This window comes from Channa argus, chromosome 14 (genome assembly GCF_033026475.1).
Source record: "Channa argus isolate prfri chromosome 14, Channa argus male v1.0, whole genome shotgun sequence".
NCBI lineage: Eukaryota > Metazoa > Chordata > Actinopteri > Anabantiformes > Channidae > Channa > Channa argus.
In genome coordinates, this window is record NC_090210.1 from 14,285,993 (window position 1) to 14,309,969 (window position 23,977).

The window sequence follows — 23,977 nt, forward strand, 5'->3', positions numbered from 1 at the left end:
GGCGGACCCAGTGACGTAGAGCTGAGGCTCTGGCTGTTTATTGTTCCTTCCTGAGCACCGACAGAGAAAAACAGGCTAAAAGGCTCCAAGCTACCTTTTTCACACGGTTAACGATTCGTTTAACGAAGGTATAACTGTCGAGATAGCTGACTGCATAACCCAGGGGCCATGGCGTATGCGTACCTCTTCAAATATATCATCATTGGAGACACGGGTAAGCTGCAGCCGGACTGCCAGTTAGCACTCCACTAGCGCTTAGCTGTTAGCTAGCGGTGCATTTCCGCAGTGTTGGACGGTCCAATGACGTGGTAAAAGCAGAGACGCAAGAGGTGGGATGACAGCCCCAATTGTAAACCACTAATATATTAGGAATATACTTAAGACACATTGACACTGGCAGAAAACCATACATAGTCACTCTAACACAACGTTCTCCTATATTACTTTAGCGTAGCAGTTGACACTAGCTGATAAATGCTGGGCCTTTTGTCCGTTTGCGTCGAGGGTGGGGGTGTCACAGCTAGCAAGCCCGGCTAACCCCTAGCCAGCATTTTCTATTGCAATTATTAAACAGATAAAAGCTGCTAATCAGCGGCCCGTGTGATCTTCATATATTCGACAAATAATTGCAGCATCTATTTATCCCTGTTGACACCAAATGACACAGTCTATATTAAGCTAAGCTTCTTCTCAAAGAAGGCCAGAAGCTCCAGCTAAATCGTCAAGCATTAAAATCCCCTGAAATGGCGTAGAGGGGGTGTTATATCTGACCAGATTTCTGTACGTATTAGACTGGCTGATGGCTTCTCTATTGATTATTTTTGTTTTTTAAAGGAGCGATTCTTTTTTATTTTTTAATTTGGAAACCAGTGGAGCAGTTAATGTTGTCATCTGTTTACTTCTAGCTAGCTGGCCTGATGAGAGCGTTAGCTTGCAGGGAGGCAGCAAGTTGATTTCAAATGCTGCTGTATTATAATGACGTAGCACAGGTGTAAGATAAACACACAGGCTTAACAATATCTTAGGTGTTAGGATCATACAAAGGAACTCATCAAAGAGCTGGGATGAATATGTAGTTGGAACCTAATCAAATGTTCCCAGTTGAGACAGCAATAATTAAAATGATAAAAATATGTTTGCATTTAATTTACATTTTTTATACTATGAGTTTGGACTAGTAAATCAAGTAAAGAAATTGTAGTGAAAGATATTGAACATCTTTGTAGTTTTTGATTATTTGTGGTAATTTATTTTTGATGATCCTGGTTTTGGGCTTCATGTTTACTACAGTGTTATTGAGCAATAGGTTCATGCTTAGTAGCTGTTGCTGTTTATTTCTAGCAATGTCTGTTACAGAGAGCTCAGGCCAAGCTCCTAGTTTAAGTATGCATACAACAGGAATAGCCATGCAGTGTGTGTGTGTAGTTTGTCCTAGGGAATTCTGAGGGCATTCAAGCAGTCATCATACCCTTGACGTGAACATTTGATAATCCAGTGTTAAGAAATTTCATAAAATGTCTAATTTCCTGTCCTCAGCTTTCAGTTAGGAGGCTCTGGGATGTCGTCGGATTTCCCTGATACGGTTCTCCCTGATTTTGTTCATTATGGTTGTGGGTGTTGTTTTGTTTGATTCAAGAGGAGGTTGAGGCAAGTGGTATGAAAAATGTATTACTTCATATGTCATTAAAAAATATGGCTACTAATATAGCTTAAGTACTTAATTTTTACTTTCTTGTATAGAGGAGGCAGCTTTTTATGTTACTCATGTAATCCCATAGTGTTTGCCTATGTCCTGTGTGTATTACATTAGAACATTGTAGATAAAATGTTCCATTAATAGAAACTTTGTAGTTATATTGCAGATTAGATTATTTTGCATGGGCAACAACTAGTCGTTGTCTGAACAAAAAAGAAATAAAATCAAATTTCTTGAGTTGTGAATACATTTTATGCATCCGTGTTTTAAAAGAGAGTTTAAAGACAGTTTTAAATTGTAATCAGGCCTTCCGGCGAGTTAAGGCTACAGGTTTGAAAAGGATGAGAGTCTAAGCTAAACCATTCATAATGTCTGAAGGACTCTGTGTTGTTGAAGGATGTTTCCTAATACTTGATCATATGATTTCAATCAACACAGGATAGAATTTTAGGTAGAAAAGCCTTTGGAGTTGCACATCTCCATTATACCACACATAATGCAAGCTGTTTTTGGTAATTTCTGTTAAGTGTCATTTGTCTAAATGTTTGCTAAAGGCAATATAAACCTGAGCCAGCCGTCCATCAGGTTCTGCGCAACACTGGACTAATCCTTTAATTTGATGAAGTGTAGACCATAGCATGTTAACACAAGGCATAACAAGCAGGCTAAACACTGACCACCTTATTAGTTACACCTTGCTAGTATCACGTTAATTAACCTTTTGCCTTCAGCACTGTCTTAATTCTTCCTGGCATAGATTTAACAAGGTGCTAGAAACATTCCTTCGAGATTTTGTTCCAGATTGATTATGATAGCATGACTTGCTGCTATGTAAAACAAGCAGTTGAACAGATTAATGTATTTTACGCTGTGTCTACCAAGTCTTTAGTATTTTTCATTATAAATGGCTAAAATCATAAGATAATTAGCACATGCTACAGTTGACACTAAAAAACATGCAGAATTTTTACCAATTCCATTGGCTTAGTGAGCCTTGGGAGTATATCTTCAGCAGTTCAGCTCTGGTTTTCGAAGACACATTTGTAGAATAGTGGCCATAGTGCACCCCAGCATCTCAGAACCCCCTCATCGTGTCAACTCTAGCAAATGTGCTTGAACTTGTTATATCTGTAACTGGTTTGAGAATGCCTTCTTTGTACCATCTCCTATTCACCCTATATGCCGTGATAAATTAAGCTGATGATCGGCTGTGGGCCAGAGTTGAGCCATCGGTGAGCATCTGTCAGCCTAGTTGTTACAGTGTGTCCAACACCATTGACATTAGTTAGACCCCCATAGTTGGCTTTTTAGCGGATTCAGCATGTAAAATAGGTGTCGGTCCTATCAGAGGGACCACTCTAATTGGCTCAGTGCATAAGAAGAGAAATACATTAGCAAATGTTGTTGTATATCCACCATCCTAGGTCTTTGACTTTCTTTCCTCACTTGGAGCACAGACTGTGCATCCTACAGGCTATTTTCAGATGCACTGTAACTTGCCTTGACAATCAGTCGTGAGTAGAAGGAAGCAGTGACAAGGAGATGGACAGTTTCCAACAGACTTCACAGTCTCTACTGGAAGTCAAAGAAGCATTCAATTAGGCCTGTCCAGATTTGTTAAAATGTTACCAGACATATAAACTCCTCTTGTACAAAATTATGCCATTAGTTTAAGTTGCCATTTACTTATTCCGCTATGCTTCTCAGACAGACAGAAAGTTACCATTTATACCTAGTCGATTGCCAGGTTTGTCCAGTTACATTTGATTTAAGCTACTATGGATTGGCTGAGGCAATAAGAGTACAAATTCAAATGCAATCATTATATTATATTTAAATTATTCAAACTGTTTTGCAATTGCAGGTCTTAAACTATAAGTGTGTCATGGTTCTGTTATGTCCCCCATTTTTAAAATGGGATATTTTTTGGCATTTCAACTTATAATATGCAAACAAGTGTTATTTCATCACATGATGCAAGTTAGAACAGTGGAAAAACAGGTTTCCAAATGTAACGAAAGTGCATAGCTCTGGGTCGAAAGTACTTGGATGGAATTTGTTTTTCTTTAAATCAACTTTTCACAGAATACAGGGGATAATTGACAGTGCAGCTTTTACACACATATAGCCTAGCCTTTTATAGCAGAGCTTTAAGCCAAGTACCATAAATGTTATACACTGTGAATGGAGAGTAAAATAATAATAGCAAATCACATGATTTATGTAGGATTTAATCCTAAAACCAAAAGAAAGGAGTTTTCTTGCAAGTAGTACTTATATTCTGTGGTACACATTACATCCTTGGTAACATCCTTGTATGTAACTGAAGAGGTCAAACGTGTGTCCTATCTTATTAATGGTATTAAAGGCTAATTTGAGTAATTTTTTAAATGAATGATATTTTTATGATTTTTATGATGTAATAATCATCATACAGTCTCACACATGAAAGCCAACAATCAACTCCACTCCACCAAAATGTCGGTTCCTCAAAGTGGTTAAGGAAAACTTCAAAGCCAGTTAACCCTATCCATGATGTCATCCATGATGCTATCACCTCAAAAAGCAATTTTATGATGATGTCATAAATGTTTATCATTTATGACAATCATTATTGTGAACGCTCCATCATTTACAGTAGACTAGGAAAAGCATTTCCAAAAATAAAATGCACTGTGAATGCTGAAGGCAAAAACTTAAAAGGCTATTATGTTATGTCATTAATGACGTCAGTATAACATGAACGTTTTGAAGTTTGAGCAGCGTTTCTAATTGAAAGTACTAAAAATGGACAGAAGACAGAAGCCAGAATGATAAAGAATAAAGATTAGGATGTAATTACTGGGAATGCTCCAGCATTTACACTAGATTATTTCAACTAGTTTTGCAATGAACATGCATACATTTCTCCTTGTCTATTTAAACAAGGCTAATTGTGTTAACAATGGTTGTCTGTCTGAACTGGGAACACTCTAATAATTACACCATCAGTAAACCACACACACCAAAATTGTAGGAAGCCCTACAGAGATGTACTTTAAGACTGGGAGTTCAGGTACCACAAGCCCTGAGTCTCCTCCTCTTGGCCACAGGGACAACGAACATTTGGCAGCTCAGGTAAATGAGCTAGAGATCAGTTATCAAGTCTAAAGGTATCTCTGCGGTAGTTCTTGTATTAGGACTTTCATCTGGACAGCCTTCCTGTCACATTCCTCTGCAAGAATCACTTTGCAATCTGCTGACCTTGCTAAGCCTCCGGTTACTGCAGCACAGCACCATATCAACAACCTGCTCAACACTTCAAGTAGCAATGTTGGTCATTCCATTGGCCAGCCCATTACTTCTTAACACAACTCTGTAAGTTGGTTTGTAGCCTTGAATTATGAGATTTTTAAGGCTTTTGAGCTTAAGGACTTGTTGCTGTGGCAACAGCTAAGGCCTGCCTTCAAAACTGAAAAGTCCAGGCTCCTGTTGAATCATCAGCAATCATTTAATCATTTCTTCTTCTTTAAAGAACACAACTCTGGCTTATACTTGAATAGTCGCACTTTACCACATGTGCGGCCTTTCCTTTTTCTGTTTGCATGGTTTGAGTGCACCGCATTGATTAGGGTTATTGGATATTTGTAAAGCAACATTTTAAAGTGCTACTAAGATGCATTTTCCAATGCTTCACACTTCAGCTTGTTGGCGAAGCTGTATCACATTTAGCATGTGATTTTTAGCTCCACTTAGAGTGGAATAATGTTGGTTAGTGTTTAACTCATGGGCCTGCATCTGTAGAATTTTACCAGTGTTTGTTTTATCAGAGCAGCAAAATTACTCCAGCTGTCTATCATGTAGCCACTTTGAATTATGACTGTTTGTAGTGGCTCTAAGGCAGCTCGGTTGTGCAGTGGTTAAGTGCTGCTGTCTCACAGCTAGAAGGTCTCTGGTTCAAGTCTGCCTGCTGGTTGTGGCCTTTGTCTGTGGAGTTTGCATGTTGTCCCCGTGATTGTGTGGTTTTCCTCCAGGTACTTTGGTTTTCTCCCATAGGTCAAAGCCATGCATGTTAAGTTAATTGGTACAATATATCTAATTTTGCAGTGGGTTTGAATGTGAGTGTGAATGGTTGTCTGTCTGTTTGTGTCTCTGTTTGTTGGCCCTGAGATAGACTGGAGAACTGTCCAGACTGGATGGACCCAGTACTCACCCAGTGACAGCTGGGATAGGCTCCAGCCCCTGCAACCCTGAACAGATAAACAGTTAAGATGATGTATAGAAGGATGTAGTGACTCTCACCATTTGATGCACAGGCTTCTATATCTGCTGTGGATAGGTTGCCCATGTTCTGTATCACAGGTGTCACATTGTTGCCTAGAAATAGGATGTTTTGTTATGCTACCGTGGTTTTGGTGTATTTTGATTAGTATAACTATGTGGAAAAAAGCTAAAACGCTTAATTGAACTCCTCCTTTTCCTCCAGTGATAACCCTTAGAAACCATTAGGTAGAATGTCCCTCAGTGTCAGCTCCTTGATTGTATGTCTTGGTCTTTTTGGCCATGGGCCGCCTTTTCGTTTTGCTTACCCACACATATGAATACAAAAATGCACTCCCTAACCTCAGACCTCTAATGACTATAAATCCAAGTCCAAGACTTTAAACAACTATTTTCTGTGTTAAAAATACTACACACTCTTGTCCTTTCTTTACAACTTAACAGTTGAAGCACTTAAAGGTGATTCTATTTTTTTCAGTTCTCTTTTTGGTTTGTTACTTATTTACATTTACATTACATTTACATTTACTCTTATTTGTTTCTGTAACTGCTGTTTAGTCAAGGGGTTACATTTATATTCTCAACGGTCTGTTTTTCTACAACACACAAATATACACACACTTTTAAACAGGCCACATGTACTGAGAACCAAATATCACACCACACCACACACAGGGCGGCTGTAGCTCAGTTGGTAAGGCAGTCGACCATGGACCACAGGGTCAGTGGTTCGATCCCCGCTCCTGGCTACATGTCAATGTGTCCTAGGCAAGATACTGAACCATAAGTTTCTCCCGGTGGGTCAGGTGAGCACCTAGCATGCTTTGGATTAAAGCTTTATATAAGCGACTATTTACACCAGCGTCGATAGAAAATCTATTACTTTTCCATGCTCTGAACTCTCACATAGCACAGAACACCCTGAATTCTTTACAGTGACAAAACTCACATAGAAGTTAATAATTATTGTCTTTTGCAAGTTAAATATGCGAATATTGGAGTCATCATCTGGTTCCAAGGGGCTCAGCAGGGAGCTGACGTAGCTTGAGTCAGCTCTGTTCACTCTGTGAAGCCAACTGTTAGTGAGAAGATGACTGACCAGCTGGTGTCTTTTTATGGCTCATGTCACTGTTGTTTTTCCAAAGGCCATTGGTGACTCTGCTCATTATTAGCACTACTCTACATATGACTTTAGTTTGGGATGCTGCAGACTGCCAGAGTTCCACAGACACTTTGTCTAAGAAATATAGCCATACCATGCTCATGCTTTGTCAAAATTAATAACTTTAAATTTCAAAGTCTGACATATTTGTTTTAGTAATTCAGCCTAAAATGTTGCAAGGCTTATTTCTTATTAATATGACTTCAGTAAATGGTAACATGATGTTGCTGACTCACAAGCTGCACATTAGCTTTACCTAAACTTGGGATTTTGGAGTATGTTACCTACAGTATGTATGATTACAGCAAGCAGTAACTCAGTGTGCGTGTGCTCGACTGTATAATAATTGCTCCAACTCTGATGCATAAGACATGTTTTTCTGCTTGTTTTTCAGGTGTGGGGAAGTCATGTCTATTACTACAGTTCACAGACAAGAGGTTTCAGCCAGTACACGATCTCACCATTGGTAAGAGTGTACCTCCAGTACCAAATCAGCACAATCACTGTAATTTCAGTTACAGGTGCCTCTAGTTTACAGCAACATTTTCTCAATTTTGGTTTATTGTTTTCAGTTTGCTTTTATTCATCATGCACCCTGCCAGTAGATGAATTGTGGTAGAATTTCTGATTTTGTTTTATTTCAGGAGTTTAATTCACTGCAGGCTTATTGTATACATTTTAATTTTAGTTATTTCTTAAATACATTGTTTTGCCCAAAATCACAGTATAGACACTAAAACCACCGTGAAAACAGTGAAACTCCACCACTCGCTATCAGTTTGTTCATTGTTGCCGTCAGTCTCTGTTGTCCAGAAACCATTAAACTCACATTAGCCACACATACAGCTCAACCGGGCCACATTTCTTTATTCCAAAATGTTTATATGGCAACATTCTAACAATTGTTGCCTAAACTGCTTTGAATCGCCATAGTTGCACTGGTGATCTCATACATCCACGGTGGACTGTCTTAATTTTAGACCACTGTGAAAAGCAATAGCGATTCAAAAAATTTGGGGGAACATTTGTTAAAAATATGTCATTGACACGTTTTGCAAAGAAGAAGCATGTCACCCAGTAGAGTGGTGTGTCTGTTTTTCCACAAAGGGGGTCTGTGGTAATGAAGAACAGGCTAATCCTGGCTAGATCGAATTCATTGTTGAGTTTGGCATCTGTATGATGATTGTGGACGATATGATTATATAGAAAATGACCAAGTAGAGCCATTGGTTTATGTTTTTATATCTGCTTTTGAAATCAATTTAAAGTTAAAGTGTTAAAGTGGCACTTTGATCAACCAATTTATTGTAAAGAATTTTTCGTGAATACATCTAAGCACTGTTGTGAGGTTTTACAGATTATAAACATATCAGATAATAAGTTAAACACTTTGTTTGGAGACACATAACAAATATCATCTGTCAGCTGCACCAGTTTTTTGTGTGTGATGGGCCATTAAAAATCATTATTATTATTAGACTCATATTTTTCTAAAACACATAATTTTGTTCAAGTGCATTTTTGGCAAAACAGGAGCCAATCTGTTTCCACTTCCCACCAGTTGATTACACACACAATTACATACATTACAGAACTTGCATTCTTGCAGTTAACTAACTCCTGTTCATTTATGTGTTTTTGTGTCAAGGTGTGGAGTTTGGAGCAAGGATGATTACTATAGATGGCAAACAGATCAAACTGCAGATCTGGGATACGGTAATATTACTTTCGTCTACACATACCTCATTGGCTTTGTTTTATGTTTCAAATAAGAGAATTTACAAGTAAGATGAAAAAATATGTCTTAAAATAATCAGCTCCAATATTGAGTCCTGTTGAAACATTCAGATTAATGAAGAAAAGTGAATTAAAAGTATCTTAACAGGAAAATGTTAATAAACAGGTCAAATTCTTTATATATTTTTAAGAGGCATTTTGAACCTAAGGAAGACCATATGTGACATTCCTCACCCACTGATGTCCAATCATACATTGAATTTCAATATAAATATTTGAGCTTGATAGTACTAATAAACCGGGAACCTGGAAGGAACTCAGAACTTGGAAGTGGAAAAAAATATATAAAATTGAAAATCATAATTTTGTGCTCACCATGGCAACATTTTTCATCTTGTTTGAGAGAATTCCCTCAAAACTGAGTGAGTGAGAAAGAAATATTAATTTCTGTTATCCACATAACTTTATAACATAACTTTAATAAAACTACCCCCACCATGCTTTGGAGACTTGAGATCCTGCAGTTCTGCCTCTCTTCTAACTCATCTCTTCCCCTTACAAGTAGATTTTTGTCTCATGTTTCTATAAGATGCTTTTTGTTTTCACAATCTGAGCTTCCTGTTTTTGAGTCTAACCCATGGTTTTCATCTTTTGATAAACCCTCTGTGTTTACTCTGTGGAAGTCTTAAACTGATTGTTGTCTTTGTCACAGATACATCTACAGTACCTCTTATAGTGTGTTCTTAATCTTTGGCTGTTGTAAAGAGGGTTTTCCTCACCAAAGAAAAAACATCTCTTGTCATCCACAACAATTGTTTACTGTGGTATTCGAGCTTTATATTCCTGAGCTCACCAGTGCCCTATCTTTTAAAGATTTTACCACATAGTTGATTTGGCCACACCTAAAATCTTGTTTCTGCTATCACTCCTGCTTTCTCTTTCAGCTTCAGAATAACATTTAACAAATATATTTTAAATAATAATTATCAGTATCCTCCTGACCTTTTTTTGTTTTGTTTTGTTTTGTTTTTTTGGTTCTTAACACCAAGTGGTGACTACCATAAAAGATGATCTAACATTTTGGATTTGTCCTGGGAGAAGTGCATCTTTTTCTAGGTTTCCTGTGGATGCAGTAAACTTGAGGACCAACAGGTGGAGCCAGAGCTCTATTAAAATGCTATGTGAGAGGCGCAGCAAAGTCCAAAGCAGTGATGTCAGCCCTTTCTTTCAGTACTCCGCTACTTCATATTTTCTATTATACCAGCTAGATCGGTGCCTCCACCTTGTCACCTTGCTTAAATATCAAATATTAGATCATAAGATGCTGTTAAATGTTTAAAATGAGAACCAGCACAGCCAAAGGACTGTCATTTGCTTGCTGGAACACCAACTGGTTCCAGACACCAGTTGGATCATTGTGTAGGACGCAAATGCCATATGTGCACGTGTGTGTGTTTGTGTGCACAAGCATACGCCAGATGGCAGGCAGACCCAGCGTTCCCTCTCTTTCACCCTTATTTATCATTTATTCACTAATAGCATTACTGGCTGGTTGACTGCCCCCTGAATGACTGACTGTTCCATTGACCAACAGACTGAATTCCTGGGTGAAAAACTAGCAGCCTGGTCCTCTGTCTTGCTGAATGATTCAACAACTGACTGTGTTCCTGCCGGCCTGTCTAACTGACTTTCTGGCTGTCTCGTTTCTCAGCTGAGCTTCGAGCAGTGGCACGGCTGCAGCTGCGAGGATAGCGTGTGGTTTTATTTTCTGCTCTCGCCTGCGCAGAACACAGACACATTGTTACTGTATTTCAGACGGAGACAGAGGATGAATAGAGGTGGCAGGGGTGGGGGGTGGTATGAACGCTAAGGGGTGAAAGGAGTGATGGAAAGAGAGGATGTCCTGGGATTCACAGAGAAAGAATAAAAATATGATGCAAGGACGAGTTGGTCCAGATTAGATGAGACAATGAAGGGACAATGATGGGAGAGTGAGTTAATTTACAGACTCACCTGGGGAATTGGATAAAGCATTATAAACTGTTATTTACAATGCTACAGGTTTAATCCATGACACACCAAACCTGATGTGACTTTCTGTGTTGGTTTTAAATAAGGAAACAGAGGTTAGACACATGAGCAGAAAGGATGTGTGACAGACAGATGGAGAAAGAAAGAGAGATCTGTCCATTGTATCCAGTTACAGGCCCTGCTCTGTCCTGTCCCCTCAGCTGACTGAAATCCTGGAGTTGGACTCTGCTAGACAATCAGGACTGGTAGAGAACACGTGTCAGGCTCGACCGGATTCATGCATAACTGGGGCTTGTGGGAAAATGTGCTGTAGGTCGGAAGAGCAGGCCTGTTAAGTCAGATTTCAAGAGGACCAGCAGTTGTCCATGTCCATTTTTAATAATTCACATTTTAATTTTTATCTATTAATATATTTATGTGTTTCTGCAGGCTGGTCAGGAGTCATTCCGGTCCATCACCAGGTCTTACTACAGAGGAGCTGCAGGTGCACTGCTAGTCTATGACATCACAAGGTATCAGCCAATCAAGTTGACATGCTTTGTTCAGCAAACTCGTGTAGTAGGATCTTATGGTAATACCGTAACCATGAGTTTAAAAATGTACTAATATCTTCAGTTCAGTCTGTCATATAGCAATACTGGGATCCTTTCTCACATGCTTCTGTGCTAAGTTCATAGTTTTTTTTTGTCACAGCATTACCTGCCATCTCTATGAAGACACAACAATATGATCATTTCTGAAATGAGAATTTAAACTATGCTAAACAGTCACATAAACCAGCCAAGTAATGCTTTCTGTCTGTGTTATAAATACTGGAGAGTGACAAAGATGGGGCAACTTTCTCATCAAGCCCCCCCCCTTAAAAAAAAAAAAACAATACAATACAACTGCACATCAACAACAATCACATGTTATAGAACACACTTTCAGGGTTGTATGTCAAGTATCCCCAACCAGATATTGATTAAGCCACAGTATGGATTGATACACAAAAGAGTTCAGCCTTCAGCCTGTTCCATCAAAATTTAGGGGCTCTGTTACAAGACATATCCAACTATATCGTCAAATTTTAGTTGAAAGAGTCAAGATAGGAGATAAGGTTTGTAGGTCTTAACAAGTACATTTCAGTCTAACTATAAATCCATACTCCCTTTTGGACTGGAATTCTGACAATATCCTGACTTCTTTTGGAGGGGGAACATGTATGCTTGAAAATTCTCGAGTGAAACGCTGCCAACATCATCCGGACTGTATCCTTCAAGCTGTTGTAGTCGAGTGATTGAACCTTTTTATATTAGATCCGATTTTCATTGTTGAACGCAGTGAACAATGCAACTTGTAGGGACCACCAGAAGAAATTTAGAACAAGAAAAGCCCAGAGCCTATCCCCATTTGCTATAACATGGTGCAGAACAGTGGTTTATCTTACGAGTAGCTTAAAGCCCAGTCTTTTCATGACAGCTCCACTGCACCTAGTGGATTTTTTTTCTATATATTGATACATATTCAATTGTTTGGGTGTTCTGATGACCTAAATGCTTCAGGCCCAAACTGTAAATCACACTGAATCTGACTTTGTTCCTTTTTTTTCTATGTTTCCCATATCTGTCTTGGCTAATTTCCTATACTTATTTTGATGCTGACTCTTACTATATTCCAAAAGAATAAATATAAAAACATACATTTATAAAAATATTTTAGAGAGATTTACCAAGTGGTTTATCTTTACTCTTTTCAATTTTGTCAAAGGGGAAAAACTAAAATGAAATGTGTGTGTTTCTACAGAAGGGACACCTTCAACCACTTGACAACCTGGTTAGAAGATGCTCGCCAGCATTCGAACTCCAATATGGTAATCATGCTCATTGGCAACAAGAGGTAAGATTGTTTTTGCCACAAGATCCATTAGCATGATGATTGCACTGCTCTATTCATCAAAAAGACATGGCAACTATCATTGGTGTTTAATATAATTGTGATTTAAATCATTGTACATTTGTCCGAGCAAGTTGGAATGCCTGGGCCTGGGCTTAATACTGTAGTTAATGACCATGGTACAGGCTGCACAAAGATCCTACAGTTCTATCAACTCCTCTCTGAAACGATTTGACCACAAACTGAATCTTATCACCTTCATTTAGGGAGATATATTGCAAGACTGTTGGATTAGATTGACTTAGTTTTAGTGTACCTAATAAACTGACAACTGCATATATAGACTGTTACTGTCAAAGTCACTGTCGAAGTTAGGAAGTTTGTCTCTGCATAAAATCTCAGCTGGTTATTAACATAACTGGTAGTTCACACTGCACCAGAGATTACACGGGTTAAGTTCACTTTGTTACATTCGTAGTTCTCTCAGAGCACTTACTTTCTGATTGAAGTTATATCATTGCATTATTTGAGTGTGTGTGTGTGTGTGTGTGTGTGTGTGTGTTTTCTTTAAGTGACCTGGAGTCAAGGAGAGAGGTGAAGAAAGAAGAAGGTGAAGCATTTGCCAGAGAACATGGGCTCATATTCATGGAGACCTCAGCCAAGACTGCCTCTAATGTAGAGGAGGTAATAACACACACAAAGTGTACCGACCTACTGGCATTACAACGCTGCTCTCCTTCCCAGCTTGGCTCCACAGTGCAGCTTTCAGTTGCACAGGAGAGTGAAAATTAAAGTGTGTAAATGTGAAAAATAATTTGGGCACACCAGCGAGTGACCCTCAGTTTAGTTACTGAAGCCAGGAAAATGCACTGAACTCCTACGGTACGTGTTATTAGCACATAACATGAACATTAACTCTGAGAGACATGTTTAATGCTGTCTGTGCTCAGCCAAAGAGGCTTTGTGAGTCCATAACACTGCTGTAAAACCATAGGAGAACAGAGTGGAGGTGTAGCTCCAGAGAATAATGAAGAGAAGAGTGATTCTTCTTCTCTTTAGAGCATCCCATTGTGTCAGTTTCAGATGTCACATTCTCCCAGTTGTTATTTCATTCATATCATATATAAATATTTCAAGATAAGATTTTTTTGAATTACAATGCTGATAGCCAGCAAGTATTCAGCGGTGCAACATGTTAATAATTTTCTCAATTTCTTTTTTCAGTGCTCACATTTAAGTGTTAACTGTTAAGATGATCAAACAGCTGATTGGATATTTCTCTTTACTGTAAATCTCTGGAGGTATTTAGAACAGTAGTTTCTCTCTTCTTGTCATAAGTGAAGCTATCATTTGCAGATGTTTTATTAAGAAATTATCACTGCACAGCATTCTCCGTCTGTCAGAAGCTTCCACTATGTAAAAGTTGCATTCAGAGACACTACAGAGTTGTGTCATCTGCATTTAAAAAACCCAATCCTACATTAGGAAAAAAAAGGTAGTACCTGGCCAAAATGTAAATCCAAATAATTACCCAAACAACAAATATCCGAATAGTAAAATATTTGGGCCATTTGATGTTTAATTTTAAGTATAAATATGAAAATTGTGAATGTTCATTTGCTAAATTCAAGTACAGGATGAGGCATAAACTGAGTTAATAAGTTTTGAAAAGAAATAATCATGGCAACTTGTCAGTCTGAGGAGAGTGTAGACCCCAATGTCCTCTGCTGTCACACTGTCTCTGAAACTGAAGTGTCAACCACAAAGTAGCATCTAATTATGGTGATAACCTCACATATTAAATAATGCATACTACATTACACACATGACGATGATTGTTGTTCTTAATAGTGCAGCATAACAATCTACCTCCAGTGTAAGAATGTTATGTTCCGTATGAATCCTACTTGGAGAAAACCACCCGTTGGCTTGAGCATGTACCTGTAGCCTCACCTCTTACCACACTGCAGCATCATCTTGCCAGCCCCACATTAGCATAATGCATCACAGTAAGCACACACTCACAGAGACACCCCCCTGGTGTGTGTAATGAATGCATGGCTTTGTCTTTTGGGACCCCTTTCTCACTTACGCTTACACATAAATAATCCCATCCTACACAGCACTGTGTGTTTGTGATTACTTGTGTGGCTATCTGTGTGAGGACTAGTTTGAGCTTTTTACGCTGGCCATGCGACATTTTGAGCAGTCACTTTCTTAGGTCAGGCTTAGAGTTGCATGAACATTAGGGAAAAGGTCCTCACAATAACAGAAGTATAAACGTGTGTATGTGTGAGTGTGTGTTTACATAGATTTTTTTTCCTACCCTCTTTTGCTTGGTGTGTATCATGAAAACACACACACTGTTGTTGACTAGAGCTCTCTCTGGGGTTAAAATGAGGGGGGAGGTGTGTGTGTGTGTGTGGTATGATTTGTCTCATTAGAATCCTCCTGATACCACTCCTCTCCACCCTTCCCTTCATCTCTTCTCGCTCACCCTCTCCTCATCTGTCATTGTCCATCATTTGCTCTTTACCTCGCTCCCTCCCTCACACCCACCCATCCTCCCTCATTCACCTTCCCACTCCTCCTTTCATGTCTTTCTCTCTTTTCTCCTCCACATCTTCCTGTCCTCTTCCATCCACCCCCCTCTTTTTTTTCTCTATCATCTATCTTTCTCTCTCTCCAGCAGTATATCAAGCACTTATAGTTCATACATATTCATAACCTCCACCCCGCCTCCCCTCAGCGACATCCAGCAGCCAATCAGTTTCCTGGCTTTGTCGTCAGGGTCTGTGGGTGGACATCAGGGCTAATAGGATGGTCGAGAGAGACGTAAAAAAAAAGCTTCCTGTGCGCGTCTTCTCATCTCCTTATCCTTCCCTCCATCTTTGAGATCCTTTCTTCAGCCTACACATGTCTTTTTTTTTCTATTCCTTCTGTGGTCTAATGCTGTCCTTTTTCCCCATTGACCATCTCGATTTTTTGCCTTATGTTTAAGTAATCTTCTCATTCACTTTTGGCTACTTTTCAACTCTTAACTCTCTCCTTCTCCAGACCTTTCTTTCCATCTTCTGTGTATGTGCTCTTTTTTTTTCATTTTCCCATCATTCCCCATCTATACAGTCTACACACATCTGAATAAAAAAGCCTCTTAAAAATCCATCTGAATATTTAAGTTAACTCAAGGAATTGAAGTGTAGGAAGACGTGAAGGAACAAGGAATGGCGTAATGTGTTAAAAAGAAAGGAAGAGCAATGTAGTGTATGCAGTCCAGCGCAGTGAAGAGTGTTCAGAGCTCTACATTGGAGAAACCAAACAGCGTCTACACAAGAGGATGGCCCATCACAGGAGAAGCAACACCTCAGGACCAGAATCAGTAGTGTAGCTTCACCTGAAGGACAAAGTACACTTGTTTGAGAATGACATACACATTTTGGATGGAAAAGACAGATGGTATGAGAGAGGAGTATGTGAATCAATTTATGTTCACATTGAGAATCTTTCTCTCAACAGAGGAGGAGGCTTCAGGAACAACCTGTTTCCCATTTTTCATGCTGCCCTTTCATCCATCCCCAGGAAGATTATGATCACTTCATACATGCACCAAGTGGGTCGCACTTAACCCTTAGGCATTTAGGGGGTTAGGGTTGTAATTGTTACATCTTGATGACTCCACTTTGTTGCCGCCTCTCACCTTAAGGAGCCTATTCAGGCCAGGGTGGAACAAAGGCCTACTGTGGAGAATATAACTGGGTTCCCTAGCCACTTTATTCAGATTGAAGAAGCTGCTTGGATAAGCAAGAAGAAAGAAGTCTAATGGACATGATTCAATCTTCGTATTGCAAAACCTGGATGACTGAGAATCTTCACAGACAAGAAAGAAAAGAGGACAGGACAGACTAGAAAGTGCCCTTGGGCTCCTCAGTCTATTTCTGACAGGGTGTCAGATAGGACTTCAGTTCATATTTTCAGTTCTGAAAAGACTCCACTTAAAAAGCACACTTTTGTTGGCCTGACAAAGTTGTATGTGTGAAGGTGTTGGATGTTTCCGTGTTCCGCAATAGACTGAAGTAGATACACCTCTCCAGTTGACTTACCATACAAGCACTAAGGGCTGCGCCGGGAGACAAATGCAGGGGCACAGTTATACACTGGTTGCTCAGGGAGCATAATTATAATTTATACTAACCCATTTCGTTCTTTGTAAGCCCTGTGAAAGTGTATGTAGAGACGGAAGACAGAGGTTGTATGCAACCCGTGTGTACTACTTAGATTCTAGTGTCAGATGGCATCAACTAGAAGCATCGATAGTAATATTACGAAATCCTGCACTAAAACATACTGTTTTAAATACTACAAATTCTAAATATTAGAAGCTTGCAGTTAATTGTTATAATTTGCTAGTGTCACTTTACTGTCATGTGGGAGATGGGCTAGTCATCTGGAACATTAATGACGACTTGTAGTAATGAAGAAAGGCGAATTTAGAAAACAATTCATATTCAATTGCAATTGAATCATTGCTCTAAATAAAATCGCAGTTCAATTAGTCTCCTACAGCGGTCAGCCCTACTAAAGGCCATGGCTTAACAGAAAAGGCAAGTCCATTAGTAAGTCAGCAGTTTACAGTGTGGTCAGACATGGCAGTAATGTCAGCAGGGTGAACTGTATTGGCTCTAATGCATTAGAACAGTATTGGTCTCAAAAATCCTGTATCAGTCAGGTTATGGCATATATTTGCAAGTGAAGGAGATCAGTATCAGTCTCATCTCTGTGCAATGTGTGCAGAGCTGAGGTCACGTTGTATTAACCTAGCATAAAGAACAGGCTGGCTGAGCTGTTTTAGAGGGTTGTTTTGGAACTATTTCTTCTGGCTGGTTATGATGGCTGACGTTTGGCCATCGCAAGTTTTAGTTTGGGGAACAGTTGTTGCTGGTGATTGCAGTATAAAAGTTTAACAGCATAGCTACCTTAAATACCACACAACCTTTGAAGTTTAGATTTCTGTTCATGTGTAGCATAAGAAAGAACATAGCATGTTAAGGCAAGCTGTTTTTTTTTCCTGCTTTCAGTTGACATTAATGTTGCCTAAAAATAGCCTGTCTTTAAACATGTAAAAGCAGTTTTCTAAAGTATGCCTAGTGTCCCAGGCATCCATTGTCGTGTGTTTACTTTATTATGCGGTGAATGGTATACATGCGGTAAATGTTTATTATGCCCTATGTTTTCAGTTGTTCTGGCCATACATTTGTCCCATTCTCATGAACGCCTTGAGGGAATTTCAAAACATTGTTATGAAATGTTCACATTGAGTCAAGGGTGAGCTTATATATTATAAAGTGTTGCAAAAGCTGCTTTCATTACATTACATCTGGAACATAATCTCCACGTTCTGGTCTTGTGTTATCTTCAAATGTTAACTAATTACCTTACACATCCGTTTGGTGCCGTCCAAATGTAGTTATTGTTTTTTTACAGGGTGTGTTTTTGCATTGACTTGACTTTGGAATTTAAAGTTGTTAAGCAGCCAAATCTTTAATGTGGAAAGCCTTACCTTTTTATTCAGCACGTTGGCAGACAATTCAACAAACACATTCACATTTTGGGCCTGTATTGTCACAAAAAGTGAAACATTCACTTCCAGCGAGTTTAACTCTCTGCCTGATGATTTTTATAGTCTTAACTATCCAGTAGTTGTAATCAAGGCTGAACATTTAAACACTATTAATTAAATGTTAAAGCTAAGTCATGTTTTGGCAGAGGTGCATAACAAATTTGTCTTCTGTGCCTGAAATGTGCATTGATTCAGGTTGTTCCATTCCCAACGATATGTGGCTGTTTTGTGCAAACGTTTTCACAGGAGATGATCAATCTCATTTACACTAGTCAACATACAAATATGAAATGAACGTATTATCCCTGTCTTTTCCAGGCTTTCATCAACACAGCTAAGGAGATCTACGAGAAAATCCAGGAGGGAGTCTTTGATATCAACAATGAGGTGAGGTTTACTGTTCCATCTTCCCCCCCCCCCCATCCAAACAGCTCTGTTCTTGCTCTTTTTTTTTTCTTTTTTTTTAGGCAGTCTTCTCTTCTATTCCAGTCTTCGTTTTCCTCTTTCCAGGTTTTCCAGCAGCATGTATGTAGTTTGCTGTCTCTCTCGCTCTCTCTCTCTTTCTGTCTATCCCTTTCTCGGCATCCCGCCAGCTCATGAATTCCACACATCCCACAAGGTCTCAGTCATTCTGTAAGAAAACAAACTGTCTCTAAGCTTCCTTTCCAGCCAGTCAGCAACTATGCTATCCAGTCAACCAGATGGTATCATCTTAGTAAAACAGGTACTAAGTCAAAGTCAAGTCACCAAACCTGTCAGCAAGTGTAAACGTTGGTCATATTACTTCCACATTATAATTGTCAGTGAAAAACATTCTTGGCATCATTCCTGACATCTGGTATAAATCTCTGTTCTCACTTTGCAGTTTCCACTGTTAAGCAACAGCTCACAAAATTACACCTGTTTATCAGTCTAGCTGAATTAAGATTCTAAAAGCTACATTTTCCTCATTCACAAAAAAAAAAAAAAAACAGTCTCTGTTGTCAAGCTGGAAAACACTAAAGGACTACACTACAGGACTAAAACAGCATTTTGTCGTCACCACGTCTCCATTAACATTTTAGGGTACATCCACGAGCAGCTCAAAAATGATGAGCAATACAAAAACACTGTGTGTATTATGCAGTCCCTCTGGGATATCTTGGGTGTTTCTTGTTTTCACTGCAGCTTTTCTATAAAATTGCAATGCACGTCACAATATTTTAGGCTTTAGTTGGGATAAAAATGTGAAAATATGGGATTTGCAAGAACATTACCTTTTTTCGTAGAATTCATTCTAAATCACAGGCGCCCTGTTTCCCTGAGAATAAACCTTAGTCTCCTCAGTTATGCACATACACACAGTCTGACATGCAAACAGACGACCATTAGGGATTTAGGTCCATATGTGCTGGATACTCTACTGGAAAAACATACAATGTGTTACAATAAAATATATAAATCATAAAAGATTACTACATTAACATTACCACTAAGTATGTACTTTACCTTTTAATTCCTTGATTTTTTTTCCCCCTCAGCAATAGTAATACATCTAGATGTAACAGCCTCTGTCACAGTCATTTGTTTTTATCTTTTACCATTTTTCTGCCTTGCATTGCAAGAGAGAAGTGTTAATTGATTACTTTTGTCTTTATTTCAACACAAAGTTATGTGCTTATCCCTGCTTTTGTGGACAACATAGTGGAATTGCCTTATATGGCCTTTAGCACTAACTTTCAGGAGTATCTAATTGCAAACCCGTCCTGAAAATTCTGGGACTCTTCTGCATATTAAAAGCGGCTCCTTGATGCCTGCAAAATATATACAAAATCCTAGAATTCATTTTTTTTTCTCTTCCTGTTATAAGTGAACCTATCATTTCCATTTTTTGGAAATGGTGTTTACTTTAATAAGAAATTTCTGACACCCCTTCATGTTACTTTATCAGCTGCTGTTACGTTCAGGGACAGTAGAGATTGCAGCTCAAATGAACTAAGATTTCAATGCACAACTCATGGAGAATGGTTGAATATCATGTTAATTGTTAGAATCACAACATCATGAATTCCTGGAGGGACTGATATATGAATAGAACTGCACATGTTCTGTCAGGCCTGTCACTGTCCAACACACAAGTGAATTGTCTCTCCACTTCCATTCACTTCAGTGGAAGCCTAAATTAGTCTGCATTCTCGGTTGTTGTGTTACGCCTGACACACTCACAGTTTAAAGTCTCCTATTGTTTGAATTTCTATAAAGTCCCTGGGCACTATTTTGGGTTGGGATCTCTAAGTAATATTGAAAGCACTTCCTCATTATCTTAAATTATAGTTTTGTTTTTTTAAATAAATAAAGACTACTAGCAAGTAAGAATCTAGCAAGACTTTTCCATTAGATGATTCAGTAATATTGATTTTTGATTGTTATTTTTTCACAAATCCTCAGTTTATTAGAGTAGGATCAATTCTTCCCATTCAGATACCTCTGTCAGTAATTTAACAATTCAAAAGATTTTGAAATTAAGTTAAAGAGAATCATATGTTTTTAATAATAATTCTCCTATAGTGTCAAAGAGAAGCTGAGGAGACCATGGGACTGTTAAGCCTGATAAATATACTGTCAATGTAGCTACGTGATGGGAGCTATGCCCAAAATTGGAACATGTGCACCAACAAATATACATATTTATACAGGGAAGCCAATGTGGTTTATGAAATCAAACTCTGTGCGTGCTGTTTGTCTTTTTCAGAGTATATCTGGCCCTTCAGCCAGCTTGCCAGCAAGAACACATGTTAAGTCAGACAGGACTGTTGTTAGTCAGCCAGTGAGTGTTTTTGTTATTAGTAATGGTAAGATGGAGTGAAAGCAGGCCGCCCGGCCAAACCACATCAGCTGACTGGTTGAGAGAGAGAGGGAAGCCCCACCAGAAATGTTGGCAGCCGCTATGAGAAAACACTCTCTCACACACACACACACACACACACACACACACACACACACACACACAGCCTTGGCTCAATAAATGTGATTTAAAGGCATACAGTGTTTCCCAGAGGCACTACTGCTACTGAGTGTAGGAGGGGGAGTTACACTGAGAGAGAGAAAGAGAGCCATTAATATATACAGAGGGAGACAGAGAGTGTGTTAAAGCCACACAGAGAGAGCTGATGAAACACAGGAAGAGAAAGTGAGCACTGCATTACATGGAGACAGTGGAGAGGTCCTTTTGGAGGGATGAGCAAGGGAGAGGGAGATGAAAGAGTCGTCTCTCTACCACCCACCTGCCCATCTCTCTCTCTCTTTCTCTCTCTCTCTATCTTCTTTTATGTATTTTTCTTTTTTCCTCCTCATGTCCTTGAGTACTGCAGGTGGTTCCTTTGGCTTTGTGCAGCGCAGCAGCACCTGTTGCTTCCTCTGTGATGTGATCTAATAGGAGCCCCTGCAGGCATTGTGCAGGGTTAATCTCACCATGAAAGCACTGACACACCCATTCCTTAGTTTTGTTTTGTTTTTTGGTTCTGTTTTTTTTTTAAATCACGGGTTATTTTTTATTTGAATTATAGTTTTATAATAACTATACTTTTTTTATTTTAGAATCAAAACCAATTAAAATCCTATAACTCACACCAAAATAGAGAGGAAAAGAGAGGAAGCCTCAAAAGGCCCGAGCACTCTTTAGCTTAGCCGATGACCAAAATGGCGCTCTATCTGTTTGAATCCCCTCGTCTGATATTTTTAACACCTGCACTTTCAAGATAGCGTAATCATTAGTGCCTTATGCAAATCACGGAAATTTTAGAGTGATCATTTGCTTTAAAGAGGCCTTGTTATGCAGAATTTTACAGTTTTTGTGGGGTTCTACTAAAATAGTTTTGGATGATTTAAAATGTAAAAAAATGCTTATTTCTTTAATGGGTCTTCATATAGTGCCTCTTCTGTTCTGTGTAGCCGCAACCATGTATGATCCGGTGTGTGGGCTTTAAACAGAGGCCCATTTATGGGTCAATGACTTTCATACAGTAGGACACTAAAAAGAGCCGAGGCTTTTTATGCTTCTGCTTTTTTATCATCATCTTCTATGTTTTTGTCTTCTTCCTCACATTCTGGCCCTTTCAGTGTTGTTTATTGTGGACACCTGTCATCACAACAAAAAAGGTAAAACTAAAAATACGAAACAGCTTATTGTGGTGTATTTAACCAATTTCTCCTTTCTTGTCTCTGTCTCTACAAAGGCTAATGGTATTAAGATTGGACCCCAGCACCCTACCACCAACTCCACACTGCCCGGTAGCCAGGGAGGCCAACAGGCTGGAGGGGGCTGCTGCTGAAGCCCCTAAACACACCTCCTCCAACCCACCCCTTCTTTCTCCTCCTCGCCCTCTCCGACCTTCCCTTGCATTTCTACAGACCTGCCCTGGATCACTAACAGTTTGTTAACCTCTCTACTGCTCTATTCTTTCATCCATCCATGCATCCCTCCCTCTCTGCATCTTTCTCTGCCTCTGTCTTTCAGCCATGTCTTTTCTGAGTCTCCTTGATGCCTAAAGTCAAGGGGCTGTATTGTCATAAAGCGACCTACTTCCTACAGTCTTACTAGGACAGAGTCAGCTCCATTTGCAGACATACCCAACAAATTCTGAAGATTAGAAGTTTTGTTTTTTGTTAAATAAACAGGTTTTAATATTTTTTTTATTTAAAACTCTTAATTCACAAGGATGTGGTTGAAATATTTCTGTACCTCAGAATTCTAAAATATATATATATATATATTTTTGGTAACAGTGAGGTGACTTTGTCCAGATAGACAGGATTGTGGTTGACGATTAAACACATAACTGACTATATGGAATAAAATGTGTCCTGTGTTGTCTGTACACACATCTGATCATTTTTACAGAAAATGATGCAGCACATTGATAACAGGACATGTTTCCGCATGTTAAGTCAGTTTTCATGCTGTGCCTGTGTGTATAGGGATGATATAGGTATTCCAGTATGTCAGTTTGTAAAGTGTAGGAAGCATTCAAGTCACTGTATTTTATGTTCATAAAATGATGTGCAAATTATGTCATGTTGTGCTTCCTTTCCCTATTTTTAGTCCTGTTATTTTGTGCTCTCTCTGTCTTTGTGTCTGATACGTTGACTTGCAGATGATTTGTATTTAATGAACACTACAAATTGGCTGTGGCTCATAAAGTGTTTTAATCTGTCTGGGGAGGGAATAAAAGACCAAACTGTTGAGTGTGAAAATGGATCTTCTTCAGGACCGACATAAAAGAAACACAGGAACATTACAGAAACATTAAGGGATGTTGAGAGCAGTGGCTGCCATCATGAAGTGAAAAAGGAAGTTTGAGATTTTGTTTTCTTTCCTTTTTTTTTTTTTTTTGTACATTATTTATCGGGCTCATTTCTGTGTATATATGGTTCTTTAGTCTTCTGTAGCTTTTGTGGCTGTTTAGGGTGAAGCTTGGCATGTTTTTGTGGTGTAGTGTTTTGTTCTCTACCAGAGGCTAGAAGAGAGACCTTTTTGGTCCTCCATGCTGCTTTTTAGCATTTTTAACACTTCTCATTTAAACCCAAAGGTACTGAACCACCCTGATACATGAGAGTTGTT

General features: G+C 38.9%; 1 protein-coding gene across 1 annotated transcript; it reads left to right on the forward strand.

Moving 5' to 3' along the window:
• Positions 1-23,977, forward strand: rab2a (RAB2A, member RAS oncogene family). Its single transcript, XM_067529222.1, has 8 exons — positions 1-214; positions 7,513-7,584; positions 8,767-8,834; positions 11,316-11,398; positions 12,672-12,764; positions 13,334-13,445; positions 18,697-18,765; positions 22,593-23,977. The coding sequence occupies exons 1-8, from the start codon at positions 169-171 to the stop codon at positions 22,686-22,688; spliced, it is 639 nt and encodes a 212-aa protein (XP_067385323.1). The 5' UTR covers positions 1-168; the 3' UTR covers positions 22,689-23,977.

What these genes read in the sequence shown, in the direction of transcription:
- rab2a (XM_067529222.1), top strand. Translation starts at nt 169, where the DNA reads ATGGCGTATGCGTACCTCTTCAAATATATCATCATTGGAGACACGG. An exon ending in TATCATCATTGGAGACACGG is followed by an intron (nt 215 to 7,512) that starts GTAAGCTGCAGC and finishes CTTGTTTTTCAG; the next exon opens with GTGTGGGGAAGTCATGTCTA. An exon ending in CTAGTCTATGACATCACAAG is followed by an intron (nt 11,399 to 12,671) that starts GTATCAGCCAAT and finishes GTGTTTCTACAG; the next exon opens with AAGGGACACCTTCAACCACT.